Source organism: Calidris pugnax, unplaced genomic scaffold, assembly GCF_001431845.1.
Source record: "Calidris pugnax isolate Ruff unplaced genomic scaffold, ASM143184v1 scaffold188, whole genome shotgun sequence".
Classification (NCBI taxonomy): domain Eukaryota; kingdom Metazoa; phylum Chordata; class Aves; order Charadriiformes; family Scolopacidae; genus Calidris; species Calidris pugnax.
This window is the reverse complement of record NW_015091257.1, coordinates 10,953,037-10,979,567: the sequence shown is the minus strand read 5'-3', so window position 1 is coordinate 10,979,567 and position 26,531 is coordinate 10,953,037. Positions and strand designations below refer to the sequence as shown.

The window sequence follows — 26,531 nt, the reverse complement described above, 5'->3', positions numbered from 1 at the left end:
ATTTTTTATGTAGCTCCACAGTAAAGCAGCATCTGTCAAGCATGGCTAATGCTTTTGTAATTAACAACTGCAATTTCAGGTAGAAAACTGAGTTTTCCCATTATCCAAGTGCAGGAACATTATCTTAATACACAAAGTCTTCCTTTCTAGCAGGAAGACTGAAAAGCCTCCACAGCAGGCTTCAAAGACCTAAAATTACAATGTTAGATTCAGGGTGTTTTTTCCCCTCCAGAATGCATTACTGACTGCATTACCAGTACTTAACCATAAGCTTTCTCAGCATACAAGTAGCAAAACTGTTTTCATAAACAGTAGAGAATTAAAATAATTAAGTATTCAACAGCCTACCGTAGTTCTCTGGATGTACAGTAAAGTATGGTGGTACTTAGGAATAGAAACGTGAAGATCTCATGACTGCAGTTTGAAAAATAGAAAAAACCCACACCAAAAAATAGTTTCAGAGACTTTTAAAATCAAGTAACTGTGGTCAGAGACCAACTTGTATAAATATCTGTATTTAAATTTGCTGTTTGGAATGTACGTAGTGAAGCATCACAATATTAAACAGGAAAACTGCTATGAAATGATTCATGTGATCACAAGCAATGTCAGAAGTGAAAATGAAACCAAACTTCTTGTGATTAAAGATTGGTCCTTGTTGTTGAAAGACATGAAATGAATCATCCTGGAAATACTGAAACACTAATTTTACAACTGAAGACAATAACTGCACAGAATAGATGTTAAGCAAAAAATTTAATGTAATGAGAGCTTTACAAAAGAAAACAGCAGCCACATATATCTGTGGAAAAAAGAACATGAAGTGTACAGAACACAATTAATACTATGTATGTGTCAACAGTTCCTAAAAATTAACATGAAGTTTACATTCTGTTAGGGCTCACTTATTCATGGTAGTTAAACTAATAAACAACAGCTGCTTACCTGGCAAATTAATAGATACAAGATACCCAGCCAGCAGCATTTAGCTTAACACAGAAAGTGATCTTATATGCATACATTGCATTAAGTTCTATGAACAGACAGTTAGTGGTTCTGTAATGAAAAACTGATCTGAAGCAGCAGTTTAGCAGAAAGTGAGGATGGGTACTTAAAAGACAACTTACACAACACACAAGACTTTCAAAGGAATTCATAAAGTTTCTGCAAGACAGATTTATTGCCCATTTACAAAGAACAAATGGTAATTACAAGAAAAATATAATAATTAAACATACAAGCTCTGGAATTGTACAAAGATACTCATTCCTTGTGGTTGAGATGCATTGTTAAAAACAGCAGTGCTAGCTGAAGGGACCGTTGCAAAGACGCAGTGTAACCTCCTGCAGTTACAAGGGGACATGACTGAAAAGGTAAGACACTGATTCACCATTGTGTGTTCTTCGAATGGCCTCAGCCAGGATCATGGAAATGTCAATAAACTGAAAGAAAAAAAAAAGAAGATAATTTTTGTGAGATGTAAAGATCAACTAGACAGTTTACAAACATATAAACATTCAATTTACCATTGTGCTCTCTTACTTCTAGGAAATAACTTTAAAGCATTAGTATTTAACATTATATAAAAGCACTGCATTAATAGAAAGTACAAACTCAAAAAAAAAAGAATAAGAAAGCATTGCATAAGATTGCTGCACAGGGATACTGCTGAAGACTTCTGGCACAGGGCATATTGTCAAAAAAATTATTTTAGCCATCAGATGGCAGTGTCTACTTGACACAAATACAGTTTAAGGAAAGTATACCTTTTAAGTGCTTGACTTGTTTCAATAAATACCAAGTAAATTTTAGGCTTTTTAAAAAGAAATGTTGCATTTAAAAAAGCACCCTCCATGCTGTACTAAAGAAAAACTGCAAAAGGGACACATGACTTCCCAGAACAACCTCATGGAAAAGCTGCTGACATTGTCAGCTTTGTATTCTCAGTTTGGTTTTTGAAAAGAAACTCTCATTGTTATGTCAACATTGGTATCTCGAGCATTTTCATTAATGTATCTAAAAAAAAAGTCATCACCTAAGGTTTATGTGACATCCACAGTAAAACAGCTGTTACTACAGCTATCTATAGTAAGTAGATAAACTCCTAAATACAAATATTGTATTATTAATATTGATTTTTTTTAAAAAAAACCACCTTAATCCAGCCAATTTACATTTGCCATTTTCAGTCAGGCATACTCAAATCTTTGCAAATATCAAATACCAAATATTTTACAACACTCTATTGTACTACCTGAATCCACTTAAAAGCATCCTTTGACATGTTTTAACAATGTGTTCTGCCAACAGCAAAGCTGCATAAGGTACTTTAGAGTATTATTTTCTTCTCAAGGAAGAAATTCTAGCATCAGTGAACAGTAAAATACAAGTCCAGAGTTTAAACAGATGACACAAAGCCACTACTGTACCTGGATTTTTGGGCAGTGTTTCATTTTCTCTTCTTGGGGAATTGTATTAGTTACCACAACAGCCTCAAATGATGCATTATTAATCCGAGAAATAGCAGGACCAGAAAAGATGCCATGAGTAAGAATGGCATAAACTTTAGTAGCTCCAGCAGATACTAACCTGTAGAACACAACAGAAAAGAATGCTGTGATGCATGTTTACATACATGGCTATAGATGAAACAAGATACAAATCTCTTAAAACTACATTTTACACAAATTCCTCCTGGAAGCTACAGGAAGATGAAAATATCTACAAAATAATTTAGAACTTTTTTCAGCTTATACAAACAAGTCTCACAAAAAAAATTCCTAATTAAATAAAAAAGTTCTTATCAGTAGCAGTAGCATTAGTTTAAAGCGCTGCACTTTTGACCACATCAGCACAACATACAACTGAATTCCAGTACAAGTTTTCTAACAATCAGGCAAAAATGAAGTATGTTGGATGGCAGCTTGCACAACCCTATTGTGCCTCCATTATTGTCCACCTTTATTTTCACTTGCAACTCAAATACTTTTGCTTAGAAAGTTTCTAAGGAAGAATAAATGTTAATGATTTAAAGCCTAGCATAAAGATATGATGCTGGCCCAAGCAAGCAGTGAAATGATGCAGCACAGGAGAAAAAAAAAAGTATAAATCAAAGAGCTAGAACACCTTATGAATGAGTCAGAATCTCTTAATTTGGTTTTGACACGCAGCTATGTCCTAGTTGCTTTTCTAGTCTTACAAAGGGAGGCCCTAAAGAGTGGCATTTTATCAGATAATAGCATAAGCACAGTAAGATAGGAAAAAAAGACAAAAAAAACAGAAAAACATCATCGCATTTTGAATGACTCAATAGAATCAAAGTTTTCTGGCCATTCTCAGCATTACATTTAATACCTGCAGCCCACAAGGAGAATGCACAGGGTGAGTGTGTACATAGGGTGTGTTCTTCAGTGTGTACCTAAGCAAGTCTATCTGCTGTATCTGAAAATACATTTCTTAATTCGTTTTCTTGATATGCATCTCGGTTGCTGATATAAGAGGCCTAAAAAGTATTTTGGTGAGCAAGTCTAATTAAGCATAAAGTATGTGTCACCTAGATACAGCCTTAATGAAGAACAGTACTTCATGCCAAAAATGGGATATAAGGCAGGATTACTCAAGCAAAAGCATCTTTCTTATGAACACTATAGATACATTGAAGGTTTCTGATGGTTTTAGACTTTGCTTTATAGAAATATACTACAGGTAAATAAAGAAGTGGTTCTTTCATAACAGGAAAGAAATAAAGGCATCCATTTGGACAAGAATTAACTTCCTCTATGCAAAGCAGTATAAATAAAATATCCTTGGCTAGGCAATTTGTGATTTTGATCTGCAAAGGGCACAGCCCAGAAGCAGGCTTTGAGGTCTGATACAGACGTGTACGCTGATACAACTGCACAATACTGCTTTGCAAAATTCCATCAAATTTCCAAAGTGAAAAGGAACACAGGACTATGTGAATCCCTCTATCATATTTTTGACTTCTTTCTATCTAGATGCAAACAGCAAGCCCGCAACTGAACACTGTAAACTAAATGGGATGATCTTTACTTCAGACCACCAACAGTAATGTCTAACTCGCTTTACCCTGTTGATTTCACACCATTTCCTACAGCATTCTCCTGGAGAAACTGGCTGCTCATGGCTTGGATGGGCATATACTTTGCTGGGTAAAAAACTGGCTGGATGGCTGAGCCCAAAGTGTTTTGGTGAAGGGAGTTAAATCCACTTGGCAGCCGGTCACAGGTGGTGTTGCCCAGGGCTCAGCACTGGGGCCGGTTCTGTTTGATATGTTTTTCAATTATCTGGAGAAGGGGATTGAGTGCATCCTCAGTAAGTTCGCAGATGACACCAAGTTGGGTGGGAGCGTTGATCTGCTTGAGGGTAGGAAGGCTCTGCAGAGGGATCTGGACAGGCTGGATCCATGGGTCGAGGCCAACAGTATGAGGTTCAACAAGGCCAAGTGCCAGGTCCTGCACTTGAGTCACAACAACCCCAGCCAGTGCTACAGGCCGGCGGAAGAGTGCCTGGGAAGCCACCTGGCAGAAAAGAATCTGGGGGTGTTGGTCGACAGCCGGCTGACTATGAGGTGGCCGTGTGCCCAGTTGGCCATAAAGGCCAGTAGCATCCTGGCTTGTATCAGAAATAGTGTGACCAGCATGATTAAGGAAGTGATCGTCCCACTGTTCTCGGCACTGAGGAGATTCCCCCTCGAGTCCTGTGTTCAGTTTTGGGCCCCTCACTACAGGAGGGACGTTGAGGTGCTGGAGCCTGTCCAAACAAGAACACCAAAACTAGGATCTAGTGAAAAAGTCATTTGAGGAGCAGCTGAGGGAACTGAGGTTGTTTAGCCTGGAGAAAAGGAGGCTGAGGTGAGACCTTGTCACTCACTACAACTGAAAGCAGGTTGTAGTGAGGCAGAGGCTGGTCTCTTCTCCCAAGTAATAAGTGACTTGATAAGAGGAAAAGGCAATTTGTGCCAAGGAAGGTATAGATTGGATATTAGGAAAAATTTCTTCTCTGAAAGGGTTGTCAAGCTCTGTAACAGGCTGCCCAGGAAAGTTGAGTCACCATCTCTGGAGCTTTTTGAAAGAGGTATAGATGTGATGCTTAGGGACATGGTTTAGGGGTGGACTTGGTAGTGTTAGGTTAACAGTTGGACTTGATGATCTTAAAAGTCTTTTCCAACCTAAAAGATTCTATGATTCAAAATAGAGTCAGGCAGGAAGTACCATACGGACCTATTTTGGATGCAAGACTATTAGATACTTTCATAGTGCCTACAAATATATTGGACAGGAATATAAATTCAAAATGCTCTTAACAGAGACATATTAGCCAAACCATGTCCAAGAGTAGCAATGATACAGTAAATGTTCAGTAACGCCAATTTTTAACATTCCTATGTCTTGCTCCTCAGCCGTTCCTTCTCACTTTCAATGTGTACTCTTCATAATCATATGGGGGTGGGCTTTGCTATAAGTGATACCAAAATATAACATCATTGAATGGAAAATTTTAAATCTCAAGTTTTAAATCCAAGTTTAGATTGCAGCCCCTGACCTCCCAAGCCAAAGTTGGTAGCACGTGTTTGGATATGAATGGATGGGCAGGAGCACCTTAGTATCACTTAACTGTAATACCTCATATTTTTTCTAACTAAATTGCAGTCTATTTCTCCAATTTGTCAACGTGATCTGGAAGCTAGAGTTACTGCCAAAAATTTTGAGTTGTGAAGCTACAGCATTAGGAAGAATTAATCATTTCAGTAATCAGCAGTTTTTTTTAAAAAGGCTACAGACATTACCAAAGTTCAGTACAGTCAACACCACCAACTTCTGTGGAAAAAAACCCCTACAACTACCCTGAAACGTCCTAGCATGAAGTCAAGTGGAAAACCATAAAGTAATCACAGCTTGATCACAGGACTGTGACTGATAGAGTGACTTCATGCTGCACAGGTCAGGTTGGGTTACAGGTGTGCAGGACACAGCAACTGTGTCCATCAGCTATCTTCAGGTTACACTACAGTGCGGCAGGGGGCCAGTTCATAATAATACTTACTTGTCTGCTGCATGACATATTGTGCCACATGTGTCAGCCATGTCATCGACAAGAATTGCTACTCTGTCTTTCACGTCACCAACCAAGACCATTCTGTCCACTTCATTTGCCTTCTTTCTTTCCTTATGAATGAGAGCAAATTCCACATTCAGTCTGTCAGCAATTGAAGTTACCCTGTTAGAGGAAGAAATACAACACATTTAGAAAACTATTTTCAAAGAAAGAACAGAGGCATGCACGTGTATTTTTCATAAAATACAGTTTTTGTTTCCTTGCTTTCAAATTCCTGCAGCACAAACTTTTGTTTCTAACCTGTCTCATTACTAGCAATCTTGCTTCACTGCTAATAAATACAACCAGAGAGTCTTAAGCTACACTCCAGAAATAGTTTTTTTTTTTCTTTTATTGAATTGACTTTGCTTTTCTGTTATTAAGTGCCTGGTCTTGCAAACATTTCAGCCATTCACAAGCTTTTGTTAACTTATTGCAATACCTAATCACACACAGGTAATTTAAAGCAGAGGTAGCCTCAATTCTAAGCCAACAGCAGCATGCACTTTAACATCCTAACTGAAAATACCACTGCAGGAATGTGAAAACAAACCAATGGGAAAAACCAAACAAGTTAATAGTGATTAATAATTCTTTTAGCAGTACTTGACTACTAATCAAGTAGCTTACTTCATTAGCAATTCCCTTAGCAATACATCTGCTTGACAAAGATCTTTAAAAACTGTTCAGTGTGACCTCTGGTGGCGAGACAAACCTTCAATAACAAACTTAATTTGTTACAGACTTCTGATTGCTTTTTTGTTTCTGTCGTTTTTGGTTTTTTTTTGTTTTTTTAAAATATCCCAGAGCTGCAAGGTATAAAGACACAGGAATAAACAGCTTTTCTATGCTGCTTCAACCTTGTAGCCTGTCTTTTAGACTACATTTACAATGTTAACAAGGTTATTAACTGCACAGAGAACAGTGTTCTTTACTACTTAAATATGAAAGATTTGTTAGTTACTGCATTTCAACAACTGGGTGATAAGCAAAACCCCAAATGTTCTGGCATTTTTCTGTGAACAATAGTGTAATGTCATAGCAAGTCTCAATAACTCAGAAGCATTAAGATATCAACACAATTTGCATGCTTTATTTCAGTCACAAAATTTAATAAACTGGGAAAAAAGTGCAAGTGTTAAGAAACAAAAAAGAAATCAGATATTTTAAATCACTGCAAGAACATGTATTTTTTAAAAAAAAAATCTTTAACACTTACAGATCTAAATTTTAAAGACAAACTTTCTTCACATTCTGTTCACATTTTATTAACCCAAGTATTATTTTGAAGGCCTACATGTTTTAAATTGAAAAGCCAAATAATTTTTTTTATAATTCTGTAAAGAAATGTAAATAATTTCTTTACATTATTGGAGGTGAAGGAGAAGCTGTGAATTTATTGAAAGCAACATCTTTTCTACTGCAACAGCAAATGCTTGGCTGCACTACAACAGAAAGGTATCACAAATAGACTATCTACTTATGTTAAATAGAGTGAGAGTGGTCCTCAAAAAGAAACTCTCATGATCAACTTGATAATATACAAGTACTTGCCAATGGAAAAAAAAACAGTCTTCTGACTTGAATTCTCAACAAAAGCTGTATTTAAAAAAAAATATAAATAAAAACTGTGAAACAACAGTATTCAGATTGGAACTAACCAATTTAATTGACTGAGTCACCTGAATTTTAGAATGCTTTCTATAGTTCATATTCTCCAGATCTTTAACTTGATTAATCTACACAGGAACAACTATGAAGTTCTAATCAGTCTTATCTCCCTATTAATTATTAGAAGATGAACACTGACAAAAGACCCAAGGACTTCAGTTAAAAGCAACTTATGACAGTCTTTCACATTTTTCCCTATACTACATTCCAAACATTTAAATTACTATGGGCTTACAAGATTCTTACTTCATTTGATTGTTCCCAATCCGGTTTGTAGCAGCATCATGACCACTAAAACTTGAGACTAAGCATTTCACTTCAATGGCATGTTTATCACCCCATCAGCCAGCATGCTTATGAGATTTTACATTAGTTTATTCACAATAGATAGCAAATAAAATTCTGCTAAATGAGTATCACATGCTGCAGATGAAGAAACACTCCAATGAACTAACTTTTCTATTTTCACCTTTTGCCACTGAAAACAAAAACTTCACTCCCTTTTTCCAGTGTTTACAGTGCACAACTTAGGGTCAACAGGTTTACAGCTGGAATGCAGTAACATAAAGAAAGAAGAAACACGACTCAAGCAAGCTCTTACCTAAATGCCAGCAGGTATAGGCCATATGCTTTGACAGAGAAGGGAAACTTAGGCAATTCCAGAGCGAAGCAGGAAGAGGTGCAGCAACTGGACTAAAAAAAGCAAGCAGCAGGAAAAAATCTCTTCCCTCCTGCAGAGGGATACAGCTAATGAGGCCATATCCAGGGAGAGAGAAAAAGATATTCTTTAGAGTACAGAAAGCTCCTGGATGTTTTCAAGCATGAACAACATTGAAAGAACTATTCTGGTTTTACAATGCAGTTGGATTCATCAGTGACGCACCCTGTATCTTGCACAATTCAGAGGAAAAGAGAAGACTAGGCAAACTAGTTCATTAAGCACTAACAGTTTTAGGCTTGTATAGTACCTTTTTGCACCACCTGCATCAGGTGAGACTATGATACAATTTCTCCACTCCAAAATATTCTCTTTAATCCATTGCAGCACTGCGGGTTCTGCATACAGGTTATCTACTGGAATGTCAAAGAAACCCTGTCCAAAATAGAAAATTTCATAAATGCATGTTTATGTCTTACTGGGAACAAAGACACAGTGAAAGAATCAAGCCTTTGCCTTTCATATATGGTAGAACTTTAATTAGTATTTTACACTGGCCAAACTCTGCCCTCTGATATTACTATCAAATGCAGCAGAAGTTAGACAAAGATCTCTAAAAATCTCACCCAAGAGTAGTGAAATAAAAACCAGCTGTTCTCAAATGATATAAAAATCAGAAAAAGATCACCTTTAGGTACTCATGTAAATTCATGCTTGTGAAAAGCTCTCCAAAAAAATCCAGTGAGTAATACTCAGCTTCCATAAATTTCAACTGCTTCAAATGAACAGTAGTATTTCAATATGGAGAAGATTCAAGTTAGTATTACTTGAGCAGCAGAAATGGAATCTTTATTTTTGTGCAAGTTATAATGCCAAGAAATCTGTTAGACCACAAATGAAACTGCTTTTTATTTGCATGACAGCTATCTAGCATAATAGGAAATTCTGATTAAATAGAACACCAGAACTGGTAGAGAAGGCATTTTCTAGAAAAAAACAAGATATCTTGAAAAGATGTACACGTGAGAATAACAAATTATGTTTGCTCCAAGGAAACAGTTTTATGATTTGCTGGATTCAGCAGTAAGCCATCTAAGGGTTGCCAGCCTCCACCTCTACTTCTCTTAAGAGAATATTGTCCCCTTGGCCATAACAACAAAACTGTATCTAGGGCAATACTATAAACTCTGACCAGGCCAAGATTACAAGAACTTGCCCCAAACCAGTATATTTTATGTTCTGGAAGCTCTTGCACTAGACTTGGCAAATTCCACAAAAGACTCTAATGCACAAGTATTCAAAGTGCTGGCAAAATCACCCCATAAAATCAAGGCTGGTCTCTTTCAAAAAGGGGATATAATTAGCAACAGGTGGTGAGACTTTCTCTAACCACTGAGAATTACAATTCTGTACATAGCCTTTCAAAACAATGAGGAAAAAAACCAGAGAATCAATACTAGCTTTTCCCACTGATTCAGTAGATCCCCTAGTCACAGTTAGCAAGAACCAATGGTTACCTGGATCTGAGAAGCATGCAAGTCCATGGTGATGATGTGGTCAGCCCCTGCAACTGACAGCATGTTGGCAACAAGTTTTGCAGAAATTGGAGCACGACTCTGAGGAATAAAGCACAAATGTTTAATTTTTAAAATTATTTTGGCTAGATGCAAGGAGTCAGAAAATTAGCTACTACTTTTGGTTTTTTCCTTTAAAATATTTGGAATCTAGGTATGAAGAGCTACAGAACTGTCAATAGCTAATCTTGCTACTAGGGTTTTGAAACTCAGCAAGACATTTTGGAATATCTAAATCAGTTTGCACAGTCTGCCTAATAATGCTTTGTAGCAATTAAGCTGACTAACAAGCAGATAAAATTGGGGATAAAATTTTCCAGTTCTTCCATTTAAAGCTTTCAGTTAGCCTTTCTAGAGCAGAAGGACAGATAACGTTCATTTCTTTAAGCCACTACCCTACATTAACATCCAACTCTCAAGCAACTATCCTGTTCTAAATAATGCTGCCAAAACCACAGATTGAAGGCAGAGTGAACTCAACTTTTGAAAGCACTGCTTTAGAACAAAGTTAGTATCAAGCATTTCCTCACAATACAGTAAAGCTTGTAACAGATCTATGTTGGCAGGGATCTTCTACCCTGGCCTATCTATTTATTCTTTTTCACTAATTCAGGCTTAATTGTTGAATGCAATTAGGATTCTAGAATTCCCAAAAGGGACAGGGGGGTGAAAAAAAACAGAAGTGGAAAGAACAAAAGAGCAAAAATCTAATTAGAAAAGTTAATGCCAATGTCAAGAGCTTTTAAAAAGTGACAAGGATGCAAAATGAACAGCAACACAAAAAAAGAAAAGATGGAGAATAATGACTGGAGGGTACCTTGAGCAACGCCAAAGTTTCTTCAGATTATTTTTAAGCTCTGAAAAAAGCTATGTTGCCCTAGACAGCTTCTCTATAACAGAAATACTAAACAAACCCTTATGTTTTCCTTTTGCCAATCTTTAAATAAGGCTAATAGCTGGCAATAACATTAGCATGAAGGCAGAACTGCAATTCAGAGATTCCATCTCATTGTCAGACTGTTTTTGCTGGCACAGTATTCTCACTTGCTACAGCTCTTTATCAAACAGGCTCATTTAGCCTCCTAGGAACTCCCTCTTCCTCCACCCTATAGAATTTCAGAGTATATCTGCTCTCCTTCCACTGATGTTTAAGGGCATAACCTAAAATAAGTGGAACCACTGCCAGTTTAACCTGGATGCTTTTCTGTCTGTGTCACATCAAGGAGTCAGTATTTTCCTCAAAACTTTTGCTAATTTTGGCAGAAATTTGGCATTTCTCTGTTTTAAGATTGCCAGCATACTTCCAGCAAAGAAACTGAGATGTTGCAATCTTTCTTATGGCTGGATCAAGTTTATTATCTTCATTACAGAAATGCTTCATTTTGAAAGCTACCCCTTTTGGCTTTAGTGGTGATGTTCTGTGAAACAATTTGGTCTGTATAAGATATACAGAAGGTATATACAACAGCTACCACTTCCCTAGGTCTCTACAATTCAGATGCATATAACTTCCATAAGAGCTTGCTGTCATTAGCACTTCAGCACAGATGATTTTCCAGTTACTGAGGACTACACTGCTCCCCATTTAAAGCCAGTTCTGTAAGGTCCTAGTTGGCCAAAGCTTTCTGGATATTTCTTATTATTTGTAGTAAACTTTTGGCTCAGGCCATTCAAATTACTGATCACTTCAGCTCATCTTAGTAGTACTAACTGTCACTTTTAAGCTGGGTTTCAAAATATCCTGAAACCTCTGGCAGCATGTAATAAACCAAATCAAATAAAATCTAACAAATTTAATACAACAAATCTACTCTTTTGACTCTACCCCAATGTTCTCTTAACAGCTCTTTGCAAAGATCTGGTTTCATGCTACACCTAAGTGGACTAGTAGGTGATGCCGAAACCAGGAGTTTTGCTCCCCTGCTTGTCCCATTCCCTTCCTCCCAGGCAATACACTTCCACCTCTTCCCTTGTGCTGCACCCTGGGACTTGTCTGAACTCACAGCAGACAGATGAGGCAGCTAAATGGAAGAGAAGGGAAAAGATGGCAAACCAGGATCACCCCCTCTGGCAGAAACAAGTAACTAGTTCAGGCTAGCTGCTAAAGGCAAATTACATTCTTCTCAGAACATGGTTTGCCATTTCCATTCCATCCAGCATCCTGAATTTTGTTTTATTTTTTTTTCCCATTTCTGTTCAATGTGAGTAACACTTAGCTTGTCTCATGAGTACATCCCAAAATACTTTCCTGCATCAAATACTAATGTATACATTACCAGTTGGTACTTCTTTCAGCTGCTGGCCTTGCAGGCTGCCTTCCCAGAAGGAAGAACTTGGAGGTTTTACCACTAGGTAACTTGTTTTAGCAGACATGTACGCATCACAGATTGCCTACATGTTGATGGACAGAGGATCTTGGAAGGAAAGATAGCCAGACACCAATACCTGTTTCTCAAGAATGGGCTAACAGGAGATTAAGACAAATGAAGCTGGCAGCTATCTGACAGTTTCCTTTACACAAAATTGTGCATTAAAGAAAATACATGACACGTTCAAGAGGATTTAAAATTTGATTGCTTGCACGGAAAATAAGTTGTGTGCTACAATATGATCCAAATTGAAGATTATTTTAAAATCAAAGGGAGTATATTCATGGTAACCTCAGACAACCCGGCCTCATTATTCAGAAACTTGGATGACAAAGGTAGATGAAAACTTAAGATTTTTATTTATCTTGGCATTCGTAAAGTTTGCTTCTTATCAGAGAGGCAAGAACACAAAGATTCAGAATATTCATTGTTCCATTCTTTGACACAATTTGAGATTAGTTTCAGAATTATTAGTGTGAAACACAACATTACATTATGTACAGAAATTGAATTGTAAAAAAAATAAATAGCTGAGTTTTTAGTTCCGAAGCAAACTCCCCGCTTTGGTATAACAAGTTATATAAATTATTTCCTCCTTTGTGATGCATTACACATTTATTCACTATTCTTAAAGTTACCAGCAGCAGGGGAAAATCCACAAGGCTAATATAAACTCAGAACAGTAACTATGCAAAGGACACATAGCTGAAAGTAAAAGCTGTCCATCAAGATTAAAACTCTGATATCTTTAAGGATCTTATAACATTGTCTTGCTCAAAATGCATCACATGTATACTGAACAAAAAAAAATAAAAATCCAAGGAACTCCAAAGTTTTATAACTGGAACTTTCATTTCCAAGAAAGCCAGTTGTGAACTATATGGATACTGGATGTTCACTAATGTATTACCTAAATTAATCATTTCAAAAATGAGATACTCCTTGAAGCTTCAGCAGTTGACAGCCATTATCTTGAATGTCCAGATTAATTTTTAACTGGAAGCTAGGAGTTTTCTGGTAGCAAATTATTCCACAAGATTACTGTCATGGCCTAGGTGAAACACAACTGAAATCAAGAAGTGAAACTGAAAACATTCCCAGTTATACATAATGTAACCCAGTAAGTTTCACCCTTTAAGGCCATATTAATGGAAATGCATAGCATGAGATTAAAAAAAAGGATACCTACCCAACGCTCCACGGACCCCTTCTACAAATCAAAAAAACAAGGTTACATGAGCTGTAGAACACCAAACTCACCTGTCACTCTACTTCTAACTTATCTCAAAAGCATCTCTTCAGCATCCTACATGAATGTGTTCTGCCCACATCTTGGAAGGTTAGCATAATTAGAGGATGCATAAATGTAACTGTGGCCAAAGAACAGATACACCTGAGGTAATTTTAAATTAGCCAGCTTGTATACCAGAAGTATTCTAGTTTATGGCAGTGCTTGACTGCAGCTAAATTAGTTACTAACATTTCTATGATTCTCAGCAAGCCTTTTTTCTTTTTTTTAAGCCTCTGTTTCTCATGTAAAGCCAGTCCAGGTTTAATGCTAAGATTTCCAGGATAGATTACACAGGCCTTGTTCAGAATATGATTTTTTTACTGCAAGTCTGTTTCCTGAAATAAGTAAATGAAGAGCACTTTCATTGCTCTCAGAAATCATAACTGCAACAGAAGCATGAAGAATACAGGGTTATTTCAAGCAAGGATTCAGTCTATTTAGCTCTTTACAGATTAAAGTCAACAACTTAAATTCAAACAAGAAAACAGCATCCAGCTAGTGAAGATGATACTGCTTCAGTTCGTAGTCAAACCACAGCAATATCTTTCACAAGAGAGGAAAATCTGTGTGCAACCATAGAAAGAAAATGGCTGGCACTTTGCTGACACTTCAGGCAGCATACAAAGTTTGTGCACTCAACATGGGTCAAAGACCAACTGATGTGATGCAATCCAACAGCGGGAGGAAAGATCTCCCTGTCAATAAGCTGCCCAATGTTGACAGCTATATTATAGCTTATTTTGCAACATGGAGGTCAACTACCAAGGTTAATTTCCAAAGACGACAAACATTTTCTCAATTGCAAAACAGAGGTTAAAAAGAAAGAAAAAAGAAATGGTTTGCGTAGAATTGCAGAACTCAGTGACACCCAGAGAACAGTCTGGAATATTGTTCAAAATATCTGTTAATCAAAAGCGCTTTTGTAGGCTATTCTATATCTTCAGATGGCATTTCCAAAAGGCAAAAGGCTCCTGGGTGGCATGCTAGTTTACCACGCTGTGGGTTTTAAGTGTCTCTTGGAAGTCTGCCACACAGATTTTGGGTACCCCAGACAGGGTATAACCTAGATGCATGGAAAACTTGGCATATGCCCATCCTTTTCTCACACCAAGAACTTACAGGATGGTCCAGCAGACTCTTCCAATAGAAATCTGGAAATCAAAACCTAATGAGATTTCCTTCTCTTTCAACAAAATGTTTATCATTCCCCTTTTAAGTTCTTTTGATAAAAAGAAGTCTGTCAGTTTCCTGATTGAGGGAGAACATTATTCAGCACAAAACACAGCAAAAATGAAGTTCCAAAACCTGTATGCAAAGAATAGGGAGCTACTATTTAACACCTGAATTCGTTTTTGGAAGTATAACAAGTGGGTCTTGATAATACTAGTATGGCCTCAGGGAGCTTGCACTTAAAGAATGACTATACTAGAAATAACTTTTCTGTATTTAGCTTTGTTCTCAGACCTTGCAGGCTGATCATTACATATTTTGTAACATCTGCTATTATTTTTAGCTTCTGCATTACTTCCCAGTCCTGCTATGTTTTATATAAAAGAATGTAAAGAACAACAGAAGCCTTTCAGGATGGTTTTCTTGATGCCCAAAGTGGAAGGGAGAGGGCAGCCCATTTATAAGAATTATCGGAGCGAGGGGCAATTTTCCAAAAAGACAACTATTGCAATCCATTCTTAAAAGCCAAATTCACATTTATTCTTGTTAGCTCTTTTCAAGTGAGTTTAGGTAAAAGTAATAGTCACATAACATATTAGAGTGTTTCAGTATATACAGTGGAGCTAGGAAAGTTTAGTTCCATGTTTTTTAAATCAAACTCATTTGTCACAGAGAGTCTGTTGCTATGTTATCAACTTGGCTGAACTGGTATATTCATCAGTTAGAGCAGACCAAATCCGGGAAAAGGGCACTAAACTCAGAAGAGGATTTATGGGATTTCTATACAATTTTTGGTGTGCATCAATAAAAATAATTATGGATATAAAAACTTTTTTTAAGAATCTGCCTCGCAGCATAAAATAATGTTTTTATGAATTAAGGTTATGCATTGTATATTTACTCAGCTCTTTCCATTTGGCTCTGTTTAACCACAGAGTAAAACCCACCTACATAATGGGATTTAATTCCATGCAATTAAAATGTTTAAAAGTTTGTGCTCTCTTCATGTATAGAGGTTAAAAAAAAAGGCAGCTAGAAAAAGCAGGAAAAACAGTCCTGTGATGTGAGGCTTCCTAGCAGAGTACTTTGCAATACACCACACACATAGGATGTGCCTTCTTTTTTAAACTGAAGGTGTGTCAATTATCAAGCAAAAAAATTCATTGTCTCACTTCCTCCACCTATATATGATACCATTGAACATTTTACCAAAAAAGGATGAAAAAAGCACAAATCTTTCAAATCACTTGAATGTTTATGAAAATATGTTTCATCTCCAAAAATTTCAAGTGAACAAGTTGAAACAAAAGCCTTCCAAAATTACACAGTTCTTACCTACCTTATCTTTCTTATCTTGTCTGGCATATGGAAAACATGGAATTACGGCAGTCACTCTGGAGGATGATGCAATCTTGCAAGCATTGATCATGATAAGCAGTTCCATTAAGTTGTCATTTATTTCTCCACAGCCACTCTGGATGATATATACATCTTCTCCTCTCACGCTTTCACCAATCTCTACACTGAAAGAGCAGGAGATGACCATTTAAACACTTGAATTGCTGGAAAAGCATTATTAAAGAATACAAAAATCAGGTTTGTTTTAACAAACTTCCATACATTTATACCCATTTAAATTTTTTTTACAGCAGTTTGGATAACAGTCCTCTTGATACAAAGTCTATTTCAATGTAAACCAGCCTAAAATTTACTTCAGCATAAATATGGTCTTCATAAGGTCAGCACCAAACAACACATTATTACGGCTACAGCACTGACGCAGCTGACATTGTTATTGAAGTTGAGGCTGCCTTTTTTGGTTTAGTCTGTGTATTGTGTGTCCTTGCCATCCAAGGAGATGACCATTTAAAGAATAACCTACACGGTAAGAACAGAAACGGAGTCAATTTTAGAGCATTAAATACTACCTGCACCAAAATACCTCCTTAAGAAGGGCAGCTATTTTTCTACAATAATTGTTACTAAATTCAAGGAACTACTATATTTTAGAAGAGAGAAGTATCAAACCACACCCCAAAAGCAGAAGTCTAGTTAAAATCTACACTAAGTAAAGCAATTTACACTTATGTCCAAGTAAAGTATTTTTTAAAAAAATAAACTCTTAGAGAAAAACTAAGAGGGCTGCTCATCAACGGCTCAACATGAATCAAGAACTCTCACATTCTGTCAGTTGTTCTATTTGCTGTAACAGCACTTAGATACTTTGATTCCTTATGGTAGTATCAAAGAGCTATTTTATTTTTACACAGATTTCAAGTTAAATTTTGGTGCTAATCAGTACTCATATCACAGAATTTAATAATTAAATAGAGCTTATTAATAAAGAGGAAAATATATCTGTTGAACGTGGGTCCTTTTTCAATTGTAGACCCAAGCAAGAGAAATCTATTGTTGACCCACACTAACTTCTCACATCTGTTACTCCAAAGCTTAAACATAAAACCAGCAGACTAACCTTCATTTTCCCCTGACTCCATGCACAACGTCCAAGAAACATCCAGTCTTCCTAAATAATTAGGCAATCAGATCTTTCAAACTCATGCTACTACTAAGGTACTGCTAAGTAGTAGCTTTACTAAAGTACTACTAAGGTAGTCTTAAGTATTAAATGCTAAAATATCCTAAGCCCTTATCTAAAAGGTTGTCTCTTTACCCAACACACAAATAAGCAAAAGCTTCTAGCTGGCAACCATCCAAATGGCCCAGATGTGGCTAAAATAGTTTCTCTGATGGGTCCTTCAATGCTGAGGCTTGTTCTAGTCCACCACAGTCTGAACAACTTTTGCTTATCAGCTTTCAGGGTGCTGTGTAAGACTCATTTGTTTTCTGTAGCTACAAAACACAGAAAAGAATTTACTGCTTAAAAACATCTTAATGATATGCAAACATTTCATTTATCAGCATCAAGATAGTTGAGTCCATGCTCTCAGATCCCCTATTTGACTCCTCTGCAGTCCCAAACAAGCTATAAAAAGAAAAATCCTGTCTTAATTTTTCTCCTTAATTGAATAATTTTTTTTTTGGCCTAAGAATGCTACTAGCAGGATTTCTTAAGGTCAAAGAAAGCAAACCACCTATCAAACACCAGGAAGGACAAAGGTGGTCAGGGACAGCATTATCTGAAAATATGTCAGTATTTATCCGGGAAACCTTTTGGAGGCTTTCATCATGGCACAACGACAATTCTTTGGTCATAAAACCTACATCCCTGTTCAAGTTTTGATCAACAGTATAGGGCTGTTCAGAGAAAACTGCTTTGATCAAAATATTTTCTTTGTTTGTTTTCTTTTGGAGCTAAAAAAGTTTTGATCGACATAAGTTCAGCAAGACACTAAGCATATTCCATAATTGGAAGAATTGGTCAGGCTTAATCATAAACCCTACCAAAGACAGTACTGGTGTTGGAATATCAGGTTCCACTTCCCAGAAGAATAAACAAATAAAGTAAGAGGTCTGTTATTGTTCCGAACATACAAATCCAGCTCAGAGTAAAGCATCTACCCTCTAGTTTACAGACACAGCCTCAGTCATCATTAGAGATTCACAGTTATTGTTATGAGGACTCTGAAAAATAATAATTACCACTTGACTCAGCACTTACACAGACCTGCTTAATAACAACTGTTGTGACATACCACACTACCACATGCAAAAAAAAAAAAATCTATGGCACCTCTTTCAACCTAAGACTGTAGTTACACTCCAGTTCTGAAAATTAAAGTAGGAACCATTACAAAAAAGAAAGTTAAAAGACTAAGAAGAAAACACTGTCAATTTTCAGGGGAGAACATTATTGGAGTGACAAAGAATGGCAGAATAAGATTTTAGTATTTGGGGGGAAAAAAGCAACCATTTGTTTTGTTTTATGCAATAGGAAGAAAACTTTGCTGAATGACAAAAACAGATGATCTTAATGTTCATTACATGCACAAAGAGCACACAATTATAACACTCAGAGTTGTTTTGCTCCTTTAAAAGCCAGTAATTTCTAAGCACACTGCTAAGAAATAATAGGTTTCAGAAGGTCAGGGAATATACTTTGAGATAAATATAGATCTGGTTAATACAATGGACGTTAAGTGATGCTTCTTCCATTGCCGTTAACTGTTTTCAATGACCTTGGGCTAGCAATGACTTTTTCATCTTGTAAACAGCTTAAAAAACAAAAATGCTTCTACCTTCTCTCTTGGAGCATTTGAAGAGCTTTTGGTTACACTTTTCAGGCCAGAATGACATGCTTATTTGGCACACAAATGTGAAAGTATGTGTAGTATATAGAAATAACTTCTGTGTCCACTAGAAGAGATATCTGAAAACTAAAATAAATCAAGCTTAAATTAATACTTGCATAGCACTCAGGACTAACGCAGCTAAAGGTGTCTAAGAATAACATTATGAGATTATTGCACAAAGTTCTTCCCCCAATCAACTGGAGACATCCGTGCAACAGATCAGTATCTCTTACTATCTACCTACTCAGACTGGTATTGAGATGTATTGTGTACACTCAACCAAAAGGCACACTGGTGTCTATTTTACCTTCATCGAGCCACACAGTAAAAGATAACCAGTCACTGCATTACAACTATTCCATCAGATGTTGTCCGTACTAACCACATTGGGGTTTTTTTGGGTGTTTTTTTTTTTGTTTGGATGTGTGTCAGCAGTTTGGGGGTTTTTGTTTGTTTTTTTTTTCTCGCCTTTTTAATTTGTTTTACACAATCAGCTATAAAAACTTATAATAAGAGACTATAAACTATAGTATCAGATACCTGAAGCATTCCACTTCAAATATCTATTGGAGAACACAAAGGTAACAGCACTCAAGCTTTGTGACAGTTATCTTATTGACGTTACTACTAAATTCCACTTAGACCATCTATATCATGACCCAATTAACTGTTTGGGGGACTTGTTTAAACAGTTTCAGACAGTGAGGACACAAAGGACATAAGAACAAGCTCTTCCCTCAAGATCACAAGATCTGTTTGTTTTATGCAATTTTATCAAATTCAGCTATTTGGTAACACTCAGTTTAAATAAACTTCTTGTTCAAGAAAAGTCAACAGAACCTGCACATTAAAAGTCCTGACACCACACAATTGCATTCTAAAGTAAAAATTATAGAAATTAATACCCCACAAAAGTAAATTTACTATTAGAGCCAGTTGCTTGGAATCCACAAGCACAAGGCTTGAGCCGGGAAAGACAGGCTTAAGTGAGTAAAGACATGACTAAAACCAAGTTTGAGTGTTGGTATCTGCCTTCACCTTGCAAAGGTTGATGTGAGAGTTCAATTTAGTAGGTAGAAACTTGGAGAGACTAATTACCGTGAATTAAGGGTAAGGCTCAAAACCCACTTACATTACAAACATATTGCAATGGATGAAGCAAAACTCAAAATCAGGAGTAACAGCAGGCAGAACTCTGAGCTAGATTTATAGTATGCTCCCAACAAAACTTACAGTGACGGAAATTTCAAATTTTTACATCCTAAGAATACAGTTGTGCGGAAGCAGGGGAATAAGTATGCAGAGCCAGATTAGAATGGTAAAAAATGTAAATCTGTAACTAGGATTCTGTTAAAATCATGCACTTAAATGGGCTCTATGTTTCTTTTAAAGTATTTACAACAGATTAAGTTTCTAGCCATGTTTACAAGTAGTAAGATTTCTCAAGCAATTTACATGCCAATGAAGTAGATGTGTAGTCCAGGCACCAGAGAAGAGGCCATAATTTAAGGTCTAGAGTCCTCATACAGTGTGCAAAAATAATCAATATCTCAAAAGTAATCAAAAAATCCACATGCTGAATTTGCAATTCATTGAAACCCAGCCAATGGAAAGCACTATGCAGAGGGGTGTGTTTGACCTCTTACCTTTGGGAACACATTTTGCAGCATAAAGTCTTTTAATGCAAGACCTCCAACTTACTGGGCAAATATTTTGACTGCCATGACTTTATATAACAGAGTTGGCACCAGCAAAGCCCAAAGCAACAAAGAAACAATAGAGGTGACAGAGTTAGTTTTAAGTCTATAGGTATCCTCTTGGCACCCATGGTCTCCCCTTAACTCCAGGCTCTTCCACTTGGATTAACAGCTCCAAGACCAACCCCCAGTTAGATTTTCATGGACAACTGCCTTGTCCTAATGGTGGGTACTGGCATGGTGAGCGCCACAAGACAGGAAATATCTTCTTAACCTCCACTCTAGCACACAGCCTGCCACCACAAATGAAAAACACCTTCACATGAGCAGCTCTGTATTGAGCCATGTGCAGTCCGAAAGGAACCCTCAGAAATTTGGAAACAAAGGTCTAACAAGCCTGAGCAGGTGCAGAGAGTCTCCAAAGGCTGAGTGCCAAACACTGGAGGTAAGGACATATGGGATTGTCAGCCATTATTCACACAGATCAGTTTTTGGTTTTAAATCTCAAGCATTTAACATCTTAGAGAGGTGCACAGTGTACAGGAAGGTCAATAAAGTGGAAGTCTCAAACCAAAAGCTTTGAAGCATTTTTGGCCTTTTTGTGATTCAGAGCAATGAGCTATGTGATAAAAGGTCATATTTGCTACATCTTCAATCCCCTATATAAAAAACACACTCAACATGCAATCCAGAAAGATTTTTTATCTTACTCAACCAAGGTGGTAAAATCTGTTTCTCCAGCCCCCACCCTTGCTCATGACAGCAGTGAGCAGGGAGTGAGAGAAAGAGCCACCTCTGCTGCTGCAGGCAGGGCACAACCCTGGCTGTGAATCACTCTCTCAGCAGCTGGGTAGTATGAAGAGACACTTCACCTCCCAGCACATCCCTACTCCCTACCGCCTTCAGCCAATTTATCACCATCTGAGCTTTCTTGCTCCTCCATTAGGGGTCTGCAAACACCATAACCATCTATTCCAGTGAGAGTGATACAGCTCATGGCCCCTGCAGCAGCCAAACCCAAAGGAACCAGGGTACAGGACACGTCACAAGGTCATGTCTCATCTGAGACAACTGCAGTAGAAGAGCTGGAGGATGCTGGAGGGGAGATGGGAGAGAAATGTTACATGCCAGTGCTGAATTCTGCGTTCCTGATATCAAAGTTTCCAGGTTTGATCCTGATTTTTTTCAATTATTTACTTCATAGAACAAACTGTTTTCATTACCCTGCTTTGAGTGAACTAGAAACTGACATCCATCCTTGTAAGAATTCTCCAAGCAAACATCAGCTATTTTTTTTCCTACCTTCCAAGATTAAACTTCAGTCCAAGACACCAAGATACTTTTATCCATTTACTTACAAGTAGCCCTCATATCAATAACAGAGCTTTTCCCATACAGCAAATAACATCCCTTTGTTGTTCAACTTATATTTTCCTCTGTAAGAGCTGAACAGCATCAACTTAAGTTGACATTTCTGAAACCACCCAGCTTCAGCAGTTAAATAGGGCTGCGGGTAGGCAGCTCCAAATTGACATGTGCCAGGCAGGACTTCAATTCCCTTCCTCATGCATCTGTTGGGAAGATCTGCAAGACTCCCTTCAGCCAATGAATCTGACAGAAGCAGCAAGGAAGCTCCCAGCAATGGGTGTGGGGACTAACTACTTCCTCTGGGAGAGACGTGTATAAGAGGATGCCATCTATGACTCCAGTGATGGACACTCAATGATCATTTTGTTAAACCAGCTCTGGGATTTAATTGTGTATCAACTACAATTAAATGCCATCTCAATATATTTGGAGACAGTTTTGTGAAAAATTTCAGAGCATTTAGTATCTGTGTGCTTCTGTTACATGTTTGTCAGAGTTTCATGATGTGGAGGCTACAACAGGCATGTCTGTTTAAGGACCTCCATTCTTTTCCTCTTCCTCTAGCCTGCCAAACTCTGCTGATGACAGTTGCTTGTGGGGTTTGAAGAAGATAAACTGACTGAGCTCCCACTGAAGCCCTAACATTTTGCCAGATAAGTGAGAAGGTGGTGCCACCCAAGCTCCTACCATGACACTGTGGCTGGCATTTAATTGACATGCAAGCTTTGAATACTAAACAGAGTTATCTTCTACAACCAGATATTATTGAGGAGCTCTCTCACTGCTTTAGTTAGGGCTGCTTGACTTCAGTAGTCACCTGAAGGAAAGCATTTCCATACGATTTGGATGGCAGGAAAAAATGGGGCAGTTGTCAAGTCTACCTGCAATTTCCCATCTCTTCATCTAGCCCAGGCATTACCTTAGATCTGTGAGAATACTGAATGCCTAAAACAGAAAAGAACAGGAATATTGCTAGATATGCTAGTCCCAGTATAAATTTAGAAGAGAAGCTTTTCCAATTTTAAAGGCTCTGGAGTTGGGAGCATACCTGCCCATTCAACACACTGCTTGTCAGTGGTGGTCCTATCCCTGCTAATGCTAACCTCAGGGTACAGCTTTAGTTCCTCAAACCCACTTATATCTGCTAAGGCTTGGGACTGAGACCTAAAGCCTGTCTGAGTGGAAATATAAGGCAAAATATTTCATGACTTTTCCTTCCATTGTATTCTGCAAGCCAGAATCTAACTGACTTCAAGTAAAAGGTTTCCACCTAGTACCCCCTTGACAAGGATTTAAACCCAGGGCTGAATGCATTTATCAATTTGCATGTAACTTACATGTAAGTTTCAGAAAACATAGCAAACAGCAAAACAGTTTTCAAACAAACAGTGAATCTTCTCTGCAACTTGCTAACGCAACAGATCTGACAAAGCAAGAGTTTGTTGACCCTCAGGCCGAGGCTTATCTGTTTGCTCAGAGGTTTGCCCGAGTGCCATTGGGAAGGTTTAAGGTTCTTTGAGCATTTTAACCATCACGTTCTAGTATTCTGCAATATTGTAAGTGTATTTTGTAATGTCAATACACTTGTTTATAAATTTAAAAATGCAACAAAAAGAAGGAAAAAAAAAGACTGTGCTGGATTATCTTTCTATATAAAGAAATGGAGTTTCGCTTACATATGCACACAAACTTTGCTATGCAGACAGACTGAAAATCCAGGTGTCTCAGGAAAGGACCACTACAGTATAAATATCTTAACTTTAGCCACAGTTTAATTTAAAATACATTGTTGAGGAATTCTTTTATTACTAATGGGGATTTTCTTATTATGAACATGAGTCTACAAAACTGGAAGGCAACATCCTGAAATAAGTTGCTAATGTTTTAAGTGGGTAATCTTTTCAATATCCTTATGTAGTGGGTGCAACTCTACTTGCTGAAGGGGAAACAGGACCTTCATTTTAGAATCTCAAAAGCATGAGGATTTAAAAAAAGGAAACAAAAATAAACACTTAAGGATTTAAGGTGTTAAGGCATTTTAACGTCAGGGAAAAAGAAAAAGAAAGGGAAAAAAAACCAGACAATGCCAGCCTCTCAGGGTTACAACAGAAGCAACCAGAAAAAATGTTCAGGCGAGATACATACCTCGTATCTACACCACACTACATCCCTACTTGCCTAAGAAAATAAACTGGCACTGCTAGATTAGCCAAAGCACTGACATGCTGCAATCACCACTGCCTACTTGCTTAATGGCAGAGGCCAATATTGAACACCTGGAAAAATAGGTGTAATGACAAAGATTATTATTGTGTCCTGAAGCCTAGAATTAACTTACCTCATAAAATAAATATGCAAACTTTGAAGATAAATTTCTACCTTGGATAAAATCCAAATCAGTTAATCTCTGCTTAAAACATAGCAAACAGCACAACTAAAGGTAAGTGTCTCTGGAGAACAAACATTTTAAAAAATAGACATAAGTTAGCAAGAAAGTCATGCCACCAAATACACAAATTAAGTTTTATCATGCAGAAAAGAGATCAAAGAGCAATAAAGTGAGTATGGGGCTGGAAAGACTTGAGAGAAGATTTAAACCTTCATTTAATCAGGAATGAATAGAAGAATAAACACCAATGGAAGAGGGTTTATAGTAATGCCAGTGAGCATAACTAGAACAAGAGCAATTAAACCGAGAATGCAAAAACATAGACAGAATAGAAGGACAAGCTTTGAGAGAGCAATTTTAGAATACACCATGTTAATCTTTCACAGGAAGCAATGAAAACACGCTTGTTCAGGAAATTCAGAACAAGAACAGATGAAAATAAACATACAATAACTTCAGAGGCTAGCCAGATACCTGCAGTGAGGAACTCGTGTTTCAGAACCAGCTGGCAGCCCAGGCTCATACACTTATACAGAAAAGCAGCTGCACAGTCTCACCAGCTCATGGGACAAATGTACAGCTGCCACCTCAATTTGAAGCCCTTTATTAAAAATGAGTAAATAAAACACGTGGGTCAGAAAGCTGAGAAACTGGCTAAAAGAGGCAATGTTGGTAGAAAAAGCCCTGGCAAGTGCATTCTCAGAGAGTCAAGGCGAGCAAACTATCCTTATGGTTTCACGGAATTCTCAGAGTTGGAAGGGACCATAGGGATCATCTAGTCCAACTCCCCTGCTGAAGCAGGATTGCCTAGAGCATGTCAGAGCATGTTACTCAGGACTGCATCCAGGTGGGTCTTGAAAATCTCCAAAGAAGGGGACTCCACAACCTCCCTGGGCAGCCTGTTCCAGGGTTCCGTCACCCTCACCGTGAAGAAGTTTCTCCTCATATTTGAGTGGAACCTCTTATGTTCCAACTTGTGCCCATTGCCCCGCATCCTCTCACTGGGAACCACTGAAAAGAGTCTGGCTCCCTCCTCCTTCAACCCTCCCTTGAGATACTTAAAAGCACTGATAAGGTTTCACGCAGGACATTTTGCACTGTGATCAGAGTCACTCTCTGCATTTTGCTGGCCAGGAGCCTAACACACCTGCACTTCCAGCAGTGAGCCCAGGCCACCATACCAACTGTATTATCCTCATGCAGGACCAAGAGCCTGGGACAAAGCAGGGGAGCCACACAGGAGCTGTGACTGGTGTCACACACGCACAGCTGGCTGCTAATACAAATTAAAGACCAGTCACAACAAACCCTCAAGCATGATTTGACCCAGGCTGTTTTTTCAATAACCTGATCCATCCTCATCATCCTGTCCTTACATCCACTCACACACAGACCTACTTAGGAAAATGGTGTAATGCACTCTAATCCTTCACATCACGACAATTTCACCTTTAGGGAGACGAACCGTTTCATTAATTAGCTGCGAAGGCTGGGACGAACCTCATGCTGCAGGGAGGCTGCCCGTGGCCAATTCCACCCGCACCCCACTGGAGGATGCTCTTCACCTGCGCAGGGGGACTTGGCCACCCCTTCCTCCGGGGCCGGAGCTGCTCAGGGGAGCGCTCCCGACCCGGGACAGCCCCGAGCGCCCCGGGACAGCGGCGCTTGTGCTCCTCCGACCCTTTCTACCGGCGGGAGAGGAACGGGGCGGGAGCGGGGGAAAGCAAGTAGGACCGAGCGTGTGTATGTTGGGGGGGATGGGGGGGAAGTTGCCATCCAACCTACCTGGTCTCCTGGTTGCTGAACTTCTTGGTGACCACCTTGCCCAGCTCCAGCCCGAGCCGGTCCGCCACCCGCTGCGACAGGTCGTGGTGGGAGCTACCGCTGAAGAGCACGATGTTCGGCATGGCGGGCAGGGAGGGGTGTGGGGGGCGAGAGGAGCGCGGGCGGAGGCGGGCGAGAGAGAGCTTAGCG

The 26,531-nt window shown here is 38.3% G+C and overlaps 1 protein-coding gene across 2 annotated transcripts; it reads right to left on the bottom strand.

Annotated features, from left to right (window-relative positions):
* Positions 1-737: 737 nt before the first annotated feature.
* PRPS2 (phosphoribosyl pyrophosphate synthetase 2) lies at positions 738-26,531 on the bottom strand. 2 transcript variants are annotated; one of them, XM_014960420.1, is made up of 8 exons: positions 26,343-26,476; positions 16,190-16,373; positions 13,579-13,599; positions 9,964-10,062; positions 8,757-8,881; positions 6,067-6,240; positions 2,430-2,589; positions 738-1,442 (listed from the first exon to the last, which is right to left on the bottom strand). In XM_014960420.1, exons 1-8 carry the CDS (start codon positions 26,462-26,464, stop codon positions 1,350-1,352), a joined length of 978 nt encoding a protein of 325 aa, XP_014815906.1. In that variant the 5' UTR covers positions 26,465-26,476; the 3' UTR covers positions 738-1,349. The 2 variants fall into 2 exon arrangements, with proteins under 2 accessions (XP_014815906.1, XP_014815907.1); XM_014960421.1 differs by lacking the exon at positions 13,579-13,599 and having other exon boundaries at positions 26,343-26,531.

What these genes read in the sequence shown, in the direction of transcription:
- PRPS2 (XM_014960420.1), bottom strand. Translation starts at nt 26,464, where the DNA reads ATGCCGAACATCGTGCTCTTCAGCGGTAGCTCCCACCACGACCTGTCG. An exon ending in GACAAGATAAGAAAGATAAG is followed by an intron (nt 13,600 to 16,189) that starts GTAGGTAAGAAC and finishes TTTGATTTGTAG; the next exon opens with AAGGGGTCCGTGGAGCGTTG. An exon ending in AGGGGTCCGTGGAGCGTTGG is followed by an intron (nt 10,063 to 13,578) that starts GTAGGTATCCTT and finishes TTTATTCCTCAG; the next exon opens with AGTCGTGCTCCAATTTCTGC.